This window comes from Erpetoichthys calabaricus, chromosome 6 (assembly GCF_900747795.2).
Source record: "Erpetoichthys calabaricus chromosome 6, fErpCal1.3, whole genome shotgun sequence".
In the NCBI taxonomy this organism is placed as follows: Eukaryota; Metazoa; Chordata; class Cladistia; order Polypteriformes; family Polypteridae; genus Erpetoichthys; species Erpetoichthys calabaricus.
In genome coordinates, this window is record NC_041399.2 from 208656154 (window position 1) to 208669356 (window position 13203).

The window sequence follows — 13203 nt, forward strand, 5'->3', positions numbered from 1 at the left end:
TTCCCTATTTAAGATGGCGGTGACAGACAGACAGTCATGTGTAATGTTTCTTCATTGTGTTTCCCTATTTAAGATGGTGGTGACAGACAGACAAATAGATAGGGAAACACAATGAAGAAACATTACACCTATTTAAGATGGCGGTGACAGACAGACAGACGTGTAATGTTTCTTCATTGTGTTTCCCTATTTAAGATGGCGGTGACAGACAGACAGACATGTGTAATGTTTCTTCATTGTGTTTCCCTATTTAAGATGGCGGTGACAGACAGACAGATAGATAGGGAAACACAATGAAGAAACATTACACCTATTTAAGATGGTGGTGACAGATAGATAGGTGTAACGTTTCTTCATTGTGTTTCCCTATTTAAGATGGCGGTGACAGACAGACAGACATGTGTAATGTTTCTTCATTGTGTTTCCCTATTTAAGATGGCGGTGATAGATAGATAGATAGATAGATAGATAGATAGATAGATAGATAGATAGATAGATAGATAGATAGATAGATAGATAGATAGATAGATAGATAGATAGATAGATAGATAGATAGATAGATAGATAGATGTAAAGTTTCTTCATTGTTTGTGTTTCCCTATTTAAGATGGCGGTGACAGACAGACAGACTTAAATATGCTACAGGTAAAGTCTGAAAATTGGATAAACCTAGCATTACCCGGGTAAAACTCCCATTATCCAACAGACTTGTGCAAAGCTGGAATAACTTATGAGTTTCTAATTTTACCTGGGTAACCTCTTTGGCTAATGCCAACTTTTCCCGGGTAACCTCTTTGGCTAATGCCAATTTTTCCCAGGTAACACTAAGTTTATCTAATATCTGGTTTTACCCATAATATACATAAATTAATAAATAATTATTTATATACATACACACAAACATATACTTTATATCAAAATAATGAATGAATTATTGCATATTTGCATTGCAGTCAGAGGGGACTGTAACCCTGGACTTCCCAATCATGCCAGAGTGTAAATAAATCAAACAAATCGATTCACTTAAACAGGTAGTTTGAAAGAATCAAAATCAGCAAAGTGAAAATCAGCATTAATGTTTAAGATCAGAAGTTTGGACCAATGAATGGCTCAGGGCGGATCTTCAGTTCAAAAGCTCAATCTCATGTGACTTGCGTTAATGACGTGTGGCGATTTTTCCAAAAATATCTATCGAACAATATTTGAGCAAAAAAAAAAAAGAAATGCATGTTCTGCTAGTACAGCTGGATGATTGACACGTGGATTATGCGACACCAGTAACATTGGACTTTTTTTTTTTTTGCTTTTTGCCCCCAAAACAGATGTTTTCACACCTTTTGGATTTACACAGCATTGGTCATCAGTGCCTTCTATTCTATCAGAAACTACTTTTTCGTGTCATTGTTATGCATAAAAATAGGACATTAAAACTTTTTAATCGGACACCACCAAACTACATGGGGTATGAATAGCATGTAAAAAAATGTACATAATTTTTGGGTGGAGTAGTCCTTTAAATGGGGAACATTAATACAGAAACCACTTCTGCTAATGTATGCAACAACCCTACACTGACACCCTCGTGCAAATTAACTGAAGTCCAGCCATCCATCCATTTTCCAACCCGCTGAATCCGAACACAGGGTCACAGGGGTCTGCTGGAGCCAATCCCAGCCAACAAAGGGCACAAGGCAGGAACCAATCCCGGGCAGGGTGCCAACCCACCGCAAGACACACACAAACACACCCACACACCAAGCACACACTAGGGCCAATTTAGAATCGCCAATCCACCTAACCTGCATGTCTTTGGACTGCGGGAGGAAACCGGAGCACCCGGAGGAAACCCACGCAGACACGGGGAGAACATGCAAACTCCACGCAGGGAGGACCACGGAAGCGAACCCAGGTCCCCAGATCACCCAACTGCGAGGCAGCAGCGCTACCCACTGTGCCACCGTGCCGCCCAATTAACTGAAGTGCACTCAGAAAACAACAGCAATCCGATTTGCTCATTTTTTTTGTTATTATTAGTAATGGTTTTATACTCACATCAGTACATGATATGACCTCCTTAACTCTGGAGAAGCATCTGGATGCGATTTGGCACAATTTGGAACAGTCTTGGAGGGTTTTGGTGGGGGGGGTCTCTGTGCCAGACTTGAATTAGGGCCCGAATCTTCATCTCCACGGTCGTGTGGTCCGCTCCACGAAGTCGTTGCTAACAAACAGACCACAACTCTTCAGTTGGGCTCTGATCAGGAGAGGCTTCCAGGCCCACTCCAGTACGTTCATTTGATTCTCATCAAAAAATGTTTTGCTGTGTGACACGGGACCAGATTTTGTTGAGAAACCCCGGGGTCCATCTGGAAACCTTTTCAGTTCTGGAACAACTTTTCTGTGGAGAAGTTCAGTGCATTGTGGTGAGTGCATCACACCCTCGAAGAAGTCCAAGCAATCAATGCCATAATAGCCAAAACAACCCCAAAATGTCTTTTTTTGTGGATGTTTCACACGATGCAGTTGTTTCCCAACAAGATCTGGCGCCGTGTCACACAACGAAACAAGTGAAGACGTTTTTTCCATGAGAATCCAACGAACATACTGGAGTGGGCCTGGAAGCTTCTCCTGATCAGAGCCCAATTGAAGAGTTGTGGTCTGTTTGTTAGCAACGACTTCAAGTCTGGCACAGAGACCCCCCCCAAAACCCTCCAAGACTGTTCCAAATTGTGCCAAATTGCATCCAGATGCTTCTCCAGAGTCGAGGAGGTCATATTATGTACTGAGGTCAGTATATGAATGTTATTCATAATTAAAAAATGGAGCAAAACTCATTGTTGTTCTTTTCAGAGAAGGGTTTCATGAATGTGCACGAGGGAGTATCTGCTCACTTATCAGATTCGTCAATGGTGGGTTGGTGGGTGTTGGGAGTGTGTTTGGGGGCACCTGGCTCCAGACCAAAATGGGAAAGGGGGAGGGGAGCCTGAAATTCTGGAGGGGGTCATGGTGTGATAAACCCCCCAAAATCTAAGTAACGATATAGGCAATGGTATGGGTGGGTGGATGGCTGACATTTTGGGGGGCTAGTTGGATTCCTCTAGTCTGACACTGTTGATCAGTTCTTTTTATGTGAGTGACACAGTCAGTCATTTCCAAGCCCGCTTATTCTTGTGTAGGGTTGGTCGTTTAGGAGGGGAGTGTGCATTGGGGATCGGGGGTCTAGTGGGGGGAGCAGTGCTTGACTGAGGCCTATCCCAGCTAGCATAGCCCACAAGGCAGGAACAGGACCATCTTAACAGCATCATAGGCCCCCCGGGCAAAGTCGTGTGCTTGGGACCCCTGTTTGGATAGCAAAACAGAAATATAAATAGACATCAGAAACATGGGGGGCCCCTATGCTCCTGGGGTCATCTGCCCAGTGCCCACTGTGCCCATACATTAAGATGGCCCACGTATTCTTGTGTAGGGTCAGTCATTTAGGAGGGGAGGGTGCATTAGGGATTGGGGGTCTCTAGTGCTTGACTGGGGCGTATCCCAGCTAGCATAGTGCACAAGGCAGGAACAGGGCCATCCTAACAGCATCATAGGCCCCCGGGCAAAGTCGTGTGCTTGGGACCCCTGTTTGGATAGCAAAACAGAAATATAAATAGACATCAGAAACATGGGGGGCCCCTATGCTCCTGGGGCATCAGGCCAGTGCCCACTGTGCCCATACATTAAGATGGCCCACTTATTCTTGTGTAGGGTCAGTCATTTAGGAGGGAGGGAGAGACTGGGGGGGGGTGCTTGACTGGGGCCTATCCTAGCTAGCATAGCGCACAAGGCAGGAACAGGACCATCTTAACAGCATCATAGGCCCCCCGGGCAAAGTTGTGTGCTTGGGACCCCTGTTTGGATAGCAAAACAAAAACATACATAGGCATCAGAAACATGGGGGGCCCCTATGCTCCTGGGGCATCAGGCCAGTGCCCATTGTGCCCATACATTAAGATGGCAAACTTATTCTTCTGTAGGGTCGGTCGTTGAGGAGGGAGGGAGCGAGGGGGGGGGGGTGCATTGGGGATTGAGGTCTAGTGGGGGCGGGGTTGGGATTTGGGTGTTAAAGTGATGGTGGGTGCTTGACTGGGGCATATCCCAGCTAGAATATCACGGAAAGCAGGAACAGGGCCGTCTTAACAGCATCATAGGCCCCCGGGCAAAGTCATGTGCTTGGGACCCCTGTTTGGATAGCAAAACAGAAACATACAATGGCATCAGAAACATGGTGGCTTCTATGCTCCTGGGGCATCAGGCCAGTGCCCACTGTGCCCATACGTTAAGATTGCCCACTTATTCTTGTGTAGGGTCGGTCGTTTAGGAGGGAGAGATAGAGTGGGGGGGTGCTTGACAGGGGCCTATCCCAGCTAGCATAGCCCACAAGGCAGGAACAGATAGATAGATAGATAGATAGATAGATAGATAGATAGATAGATAGATAGATAGATAGATAGATAGATAGATAGATAGATAGATAGATAGATAGATAGATAGATAGATAGATATGAAAGGCACTATATAATAGATAGATAGATAAAGGCAGTATATGATAGATAGATAAAAAGATAGATAGATATGAAAGGCACTATTAGATAGATAGATAGATAGATAGATAGATAGATAGATAGATAGATAGATAGATAGATAGATAGATAGATAGATATGAAAGGCACTATATAATAGATAGATAAAGGCACTATATGATAGATAGATAAAAAGATAGATAGATATGAAAGGCACTATTAGATAGATAGATAGATAGATAGATAGATAGATAGATAGATAGATAGATAGATAGATAGATAGATAGATAGATAGATAGATAGATAGATAGATAGATAGATAGATAGAGGCACTATATGATAGATAGATAAAAAGATAGATAGATATGAAAGGCACTATTAGATAGATAGATAGATAGATAGATAGATAGATAGATAGATAGATAGATAGATAGATAGATAGATAGATAGATATGAAAGGCACTATATAATAGATAGATAAAGGCACTATATGATAGATAGATAAAAAGATAGATAGATATGAAAGGCACTATTAGATAGATAGATAGGCACTATATGATAGATAGATAGATAGATAGATAGATAGATAGATAGATAGATAGATAGATAGATAGATAGATATGAAAGGCACTATTAGATAGATAGATAGATAGATAGATAGATAGATAGATAGATAGATAGATAGATAGATAGATAGATAGATAGATAGATATGAAAGGCACTATATAATAGATAGATAAAGGCACTATATGATAGATAGATAAAAAGATAGATAGATATGAAAGGCACTATTAGATAGATAGATAGATAGATAGATAGATAGATAGATAGATAGATAGATAGATAGATAGATAGATAGATAGATAGAGAGAGAGAGGCACTATATGATAGATAGATAAAAAGATAGATAGATATGAAAGGCACTATTAGATAGATAGATAGGCACTATATGATAGATAGATAGATAGATAGATAGATAGATAGATAGATAGATAGATAGATAGATAGATAGATAGATAGATAGATAGAGGCACTATATGATAGATAGATAAAAAGATAGATAGATATGAAAGGCACTATTAGATAGATAGATAGATAGATAGATAGATAGATAGATAGATAGATAGATAGATAGATAGATAGATAGATAGATATGAAAGGCACTATATAATAGATAGATAGATAAAGGCACTATATGATAGATAGATAAAAAGATAGATAGATATGAAAGGCACTATTAGATAGATAGATAGATAGATAGATAGATAGATAGATAGATAGATAGATAGATAGATAGATAGATAGATAGATATGAAAGGCACTATATAATAGATAGATAAAGGCACTATATGATGGATAGATAAAAAGATAGATAGATATGAAAGGCACTATTAGATAGATAGATAGATAGATAGATAGATAGATAGATAGATAGATAGATAGATAGATAGATAGATAGATAGATAGATAGATAGATAGATAGATATGAAAGGCACTATATAATAGATAGATAAAGGCACTATATGATAGATAGATAAAAAGATAGATAGATATGAAAGGCACTATTAGATAGATAGATAGGCACTATAGATAGATAGATAGATAGATAGATAGATAGATAGATAGATAGATAGATAGATAGATAGAGTGGTGTGAAAAACTATTTGCCCCCTTCCTGATTTCTTATTCTTTTGCATGTTTGTCACACAAAATGTTTCTGATCATCAAACACATTTAACCATTAGTCAAATATAACACAAGTAAACACAAAATGCAGTTTGTAAATGGTGGTTTTTATTATTTAGGGAGAAAAAAAAATCCAAACCTACATGGCCCTGTGTGAAAAAGTAATTGCCCCCTGAACCTAATAACTGGTTGGGCCACCCTTAGCAGCAATAACTGCAATCAAGCGTTTGCGATAACTTGCAATGAGTCTTTTACAGCGCTCTGGAGGAATTTTGGCCCACTCATCTTTGCAAAATTGTTGTAATTCAGCTTTATTTGAGGGTTTTCTAGCATGAACCGCCTTTTTAAGGTCATGCCATAGCATCTCAGTTGGATTCAGGTCAGGACTTTGACTAGGCCACTCCAAAGTCTTCATTTTGTTTTTCTTCAGCCATTCAGAGGTGGATTTGCTGGTGTGTTTTGGGTCATTGTCCTGTTGCAGCACCCAAGATCGCTTCAGCTTGAGTTGACGAACAGATGGCCGGACACTCTCCTTCAGGATTTTTTGGTAGACAGTAGAATTCATGGTTCCATCTATCACAGCAAGCCTTCCAGGTCCTGAAGCAGCAAAACAACCCCAGACCATCACACTACCACCACCATATTTTACTGTTGGTATGATGTTCTTTTTCTGAAATGCTGTGTTCCTTTTACGCCAGATGTAACGGGACATTTGCCTTCCTAAAAGTTCAACTTTTGTCTCATCAGTCCACAAGGTATTTTCCCAAAAGTCTTGGCAATCATTGAGATGTTTCTTAGCAAAATTGAGACGAGCCCTAATGTTCTTTTTGCTTAACAGTGGTTTGCGTCTTGGAAATCTGCCATGCAGGCCGTTTTTGCCCAGTCTCTTTCTTATGGTGGAGTCGTGAACACTGACCTTAATTGAGGCAAGTGAGACCTGCAGTTCTTTAGACGTTGTCCTGGGGTCTTTTGTGACCTCTCAGATGAGTCGTCTCTGCACTCTTGGGGTAATTTTGGTCGGCCGGCCACTCCTGGGAAGGTTCACCACTGTTCCATGTTTTTGCCATTTGTGGATAATGGCTCTCACTGTGGTTTGCTGGAGTCCCAAAGCTTTAGAAATGGCTTTATAACCTTTAACAGACTGATAGATCTCAATTACTTCTGTTCTCATTTGTTCCTGAATTTCTTTGGATCTTGGCATGATGTCTAGCTTTTGAGGTGCTTTTGGTCTACTTCTCTGTGTCAGGCAGCTCCTATTTAAGTGATTTCTTGATTGAAACAGGTGTGGCAGTAATCAGGCCTGGGGGTGGCTACGGAAATTGAACTCAGGTGTGATACACCACAGTTAGGTTATTTTTTAACAAGGGGGCAATTACTTTTTCACGCAGGGCCGTGTAGGTTTGGATTTTTTTTTTCTCCCTAAATAATAAAAACCACCATTTACAAACTGCATTTTGTGTTTACTTGTGTTATATTTGACTAATGGTTAAATGTGTTTGACGATCAGAAACATTTTGTGTGACAAACATGCAAAAGAATAAGAAATCAGGAAGGGGGCAAATAGTTTTTCACACCACTTTAGATAGATAGATACTTTATTAATCCCAAGGGGAAATTGACAACAACAGGGAACAGGGCCGTCTTAACAGCATCATAGGCACCCCGGGCAAAGTCGTGTGCTTGGGACCCCTGTTTGGATAGCAAAACAGAAACATACAATGGCATCAGAAACATGGTGGCCCCTATGCTCCTGAGGCCTCTGGCCAGTGCCCATACATTAAGAATACCCTGAACAATTGCCTGGACAGGGCGCCTGCAGTCCATCGCAGGGTGAACACACACACACACACACACACACACACACACACACACACACCCCAACCACACACTAAGGCCAATTTAGTTTTGCCAGTACACCTAAACCTGCATGTCTCTGGACTGTAGGAGGAAACTGAAGCACCCAAAGGAAATCCTTGCATGCAAGGGGAGAACATGCAAATTCCACAAAGGTGTTTGTGCCACCTTGCCAACCCTGTTAGTAATACACAAATGTATAAAAAAAATTGTTTTGGGGGCAGATAAAAATCTTTACCCCGCCCCCCCCCCCTTACCCTTTGTATTTTTAAACAGCACCTTTATAGATACATTTTGTCCCATTTGTTTTTCGGGGGGCGGCAAGGACATCGGTGCCCGACTGGCAAATGTGGCGGAAAGGACACCAGGCAGCTTTCGTTGGTTTCTCTGACGAGCACTTGGCTACACTGCTGGAACGCCAGTTCGGTTTGAAACCCTCGTTCATCCCTGAGCGGAATCGGAAAACTGAAGTTCGTGTTTAACGATAATTAGAAGTATATGGCCACTTTACAGCTGGACTTGAATGCAAAGCGGTTATCTGTAAATGTCTGATGGCACTCTTTTTAAAGGCACAATAATAATAATAATACCAGTACACAGGAGCACACGTAACCACGATAACAAACTTTTGTCACACAGGACACTTCACTCACGGTCACCTGAAACTTTGCACAAAAACACTTCCAGCTGCCCGCCGTGCGGTGCAAGGTCACCAAGCTTCTGAGTACTCCTTTCGGACCCCCTCGCCCACAGGCGTGCCCTCCACCCACCAAACCAAAGTAATAAGAAATGTAAAGTTCTTACTAGTTAACCTGAGACCCCCCTTCCGTTCGCTCGGAGCTGGAAGTTCTGCGAATTGCACCCGGTTCCCAGACATGTTGATGTGCCGAGGAGATTGACTTAACGCCGCGTCTCGATCACCGGCACTCGGTCGGCTCCGCTCCGTTGTCGCACCTACTCCGGTTGCCTGGTGGCTGCGCTGGATCTGCGGTTTCTCTCTCTCTCTCCCTCTCTCTGAAGCTCCGATCACTTTTCCCGTCTCTCTGCTATTTCCGTCCGTGTTGCAGTTTCTTTTCATGCCAGGACTGCAGCAGCGACAGGAGAACCGGTCCTCTCCTCAGTTCACCTGCCGACACAGGCTGCTTCTGGGAGGCTGCTAGAGCGATAGCGTCATTACGTCTCGGGCTCCTGTACAATAAAATAAAATCAACCTTCACATGACTGCGGACATTACGTCAGCATTTTTATAAACTGCTAGCCTGTCACAGCGGGACAGCGCAACAGATTTTAGGACCTCGTCTCGGCAAATTACTTGAGACTTGTGTAAAATGCGCAGGCGAGCCGCTTCCATTGAATCGATATCTATAGATCTATTATCAGATGCGATTTCCCCGCTGCAGAAACTGACTAAGGGATTTCATTATTTCGAATTGCCGCTAATGCACTCACATTAAAAAAAAAATCAGATATGGGAGTCTATTGAAGCGCACTCTACTGTATTGTCCCCTGAGTGACAGACTGTACGAATGCTTTACGAAGATTGTCACTTCAGATAAGAAAGGTGCACCTGACGGACACTCGGCCACAGCACACGCGTGTTAACGTCTCGGGGTCTTTTGACTGACTCGGTGTGAACGAGCCTTGGTGTTTGTGTGCGCGCCCTCGATTTTTTCCCTGCGTCCCGTCCGGGATGGACTCTACTCTGCGCCCTTTGCTGCTCGAATAAATCGATGTCCTCCCACTGCTGCAGAATTCTAATTAAAATTCATAATTATGAACGAATATACGAACGACTGCACCATAAGTACTACAAATTACACTGAAAAATATGTAATAAACAAAGTTCGTTAAAAACAAATAGCAAATCGAAATAACAACGAATATCTTGGGTCATATTATTTTCTACTAACTGAATTAGGGTCGATCAATCTGTTATGCAATTGGGGGTGCGCCATCTGCGGTGGGCTGGCGCCCTGCCCGGGGTTTGTTTCCAGCCTTGGTCGATGTTATCCGCTTTGTAGTTTTCTTAAGTCACCCCTGCGCATTTAGGTCTCCAAATTGCCGGAAGACGGATGCGCACGTAAAATACAAGCACCCGACGGTCATTCCGTCCAGGATTTGTTCCTGTCATGTGACTCCTCTTCTACCAGGATAAGCCCCGCCTCCAAGCTCTGAGCCAAGGGCGGGGTTTACAATTTGGAGTCTTAAAAGAAAAAAAATACAACAGCTTATTTTTATTTTATTTTAACTTTTCAATATCTCTACCTGTCAGGTAGAATGATGTCACAATTGAAAGAAATACTACATCACTGTGCTGGGGTATGCTGGAATTTTAAGAACGAATGTGTCATAAAGAATCATTTGGAAAGATCAGCATGTGGCTTTTGAAAAACTGGGGTCATTTGCACGCCGAACCGCAGTGGATTCAAAAAGTGTTCAGACCTCTTCGCTTTCTGCACACTTTGTGTTGTGAATTTAATTGTAATTGGGTGAATTTGCCATTTTTGACCATCAATCTACACTGAATAAACCATAATGACCAAGCGAAAACATGTCTTCAGAAAAGTTTGAATTTAAAAAAAATTCAAAAACTGAAATCTCTCATTCATAGAAGTATTCAGACTCTTAATTCAGCATTTTGTAGAAGCCCCTTTGGCAGCAATTCCAGCTTTGAGTCTTCTTTGGGTAAGTCTCTACAAGCTTTGCACACCTGGATTTGAGCAGTTCATCCCACAGATCCTCACAAGTTTATTTAGATATGATGGGATATTATAATAATAATAATACATTTTATTTATATAGCGCTTTTCCCATGGTCATGGTGCTTATATGATTTCATACCTGGTGGCATGGATCGTGGACTATCTTACAGACAGGCCTCAGTATGTGGTCAGCAACACAGAAGCGCTGCAGGGGACTGTACTTTCTCTGGTCCTGTTCAGCCTATATACATCGGACTTCCAATACAACTCGGAGTCCTGCCACGTGCAAAAGTTCGCTAACGACACTGCTATCGTGGGCTGCATCAGGAATGGGCTGGAGGAGGAGTATAGGAACCTAATCAAGGACTTTGTTAAATGGTGCGACTCAAACCACTTACACCTGAACACCAGCAAAACCAAGGAGCTGGTGGTGGATTTTAGGAGGACCAGGCCCCTCATGGACCCCGTGATCATCAAAGATGACTGTGTACAGATGGTGCAGACCAATAAATACCTGGGAGTGCAGCTGGATGATAAATTAAGACTGGACTGCCAATACTGATGCTCTGTGCAAGAGAGGACAGAGCCGACTATACTTCCTTAGAAGGCTGGCGTCCTTCAACATCTGCAATAAGATGCTGCAGATGTTCTATCAGACAGTTGTGGCGAGCGCCCTCTTCTACGCAGTGGTGTGCTGGGGAGGCAGCATTAAGAGGAAAGACGCCTCACGCCTGGACAAACTGGTGAGGAAGGCAGGCTCTATTGTAGGCACTGAGCTGGACAGTTTGACATCTGTGGCAGAGCGATGGGCGCTGAGCAGACTCCTGTCAATCATGGAGAATCCACTGCATCCACTAAACAGGATCATCTCCAGACAGAGGAGCAGCTTCAGCCACAGACTGCTGTCACCATCCTGCTCCATTGACAGACTGAGGAGATCGTTCCTCCACCACACTATGTGACTCTTCAATTCCACTCAGGAGGGGTAAAAGTTAACATTATATAAAGTTATTGTCTGTTATACCTGCATTGTTATCACTCTTTAATTTAATATTGTTTTTTATCAGTATGCTGCTGCTGGAGTATGGGAATTTCCCCTTGGGATTTATAAAGTATCTATCTATCTATCTATCTATCTATCTATCTATCTATCTATCTATCTATCTATCTATCTATCTATCTATCTATCTATCTATCTATCTATCTAAGACGTCCAAAAATCTCGAATTGCAATATTAAGCACAGCAAAACAGAAGTAAACTCACCATTCAAATGCACGTTTGAAATGAAGCACCAGGAGCTGTAGAAGACCTTCTGGATTTACAGAGCTGGTGATGGTGATTGACAGGCAGCCCCGCCCCTCGGAGGACCACCCACAAAACACAAGGAGCATAGCAAAGTCAGCTTATATTTCAATACAAAAATAAAGAATACATTTAAAAAAATGAACCAAAGAGACATAAAACATGAATTTGAAACCCAAACCATGACAAGCAGGTGATAAGCAGTCTCTTGGTCTTCACCAGATGCCGTGCTTGGAGTTCTGTCCAAAGAGGTCAGTTTCTGTCTCATCAGACCAGAGAATCCTTTCTCCTCACGTGCTCTGAGTCTTTTAAACTGCCTTATGTCTTTTATTCAAGTGTGGCTTCCATTAACGTCTGATTGATGGCGTGTTGCTGAGATGGTCGTCTATCCAGCAGGATCTCCCATCTATTCAGAGGACCTCTTAAGCTCTGTTTGACCATTGGGCTCTTGCTGATATCTCCAACTAAGGCACTCCTTGCCCAGTTACTTAGGAGTTTTTACTTGTGTTCTTAGCAAGATCAGGCTGGTGGGGGCTGTCATAAAGCAGGGCCTGTTAAAGCCCCCTGTGGCATTCTTTGTGTGATTTTGGTCTATACAAGAAATAAAATGTTGTTGTTGCTCATTGTCCTGGTGGTTCCAAACTTCTTCTCCTTCACAATAATTGAAGCCACTGTGACCCTGGGAACACTCAAAGCTTTTAGTAATGGTTTAATCTCCTTGCCCTGATCTGTGCCTCACCACCAATTGATCATGGAGGTCCACAGAGAGTTCCTCAGACCTGACATGCTGTGTGAATTGTAGAATCTTCTACAGATAGGAATACATGTGCGTCTTTCTAAACGATATCCAGTCAATTCAGTTTTCCATAGGTGGACATCAATCAAGATCTCAAGGAGAAATAAAGCCAACAGGATGGATCTGAGCATAATCTGGTGTGCCACAGCAAAGGAAATGGTCTGATCCACTTGCCCTGATCTGTGCCTCACCACCATTTGTTCATGGAGGTCTACAGAGACCTTGCTGCTTGGTGTATATCCTGACATGCAGTGTGAATTGTTGGACCTTCTGTGCACAGGTACAGGTGTGTCTTTCTAAAT

At 42.4% G+C, this 13203-nt stretch overlaps 1 protein-coding gene across 1 annotated transcript in view; it reads right to left on the reverse strand.

The window, feature by feature from the left end:
• si:ch211-285f17.1 (sickle tail protein homolog) overlaps positions 1 to 9203 on the reverse strand; it is a 642180-nt gene extending 632977 nt beyond the window's left edge. The window contains exon 1 of the mRNA XM_051928956.1: positions 8904 to 9203. Coding sequence (XP_051784916.1) covers positions 8904 to 9177 — 274 coding nt within the window. The 5' untranslated portion in view covers positions 9178 to 9203. The remainder of the gene's footprint in view (positions 1 to 8903) is intronic.
• Positions 9204 to 13203: the final 4000 nt, after the last annotated feature.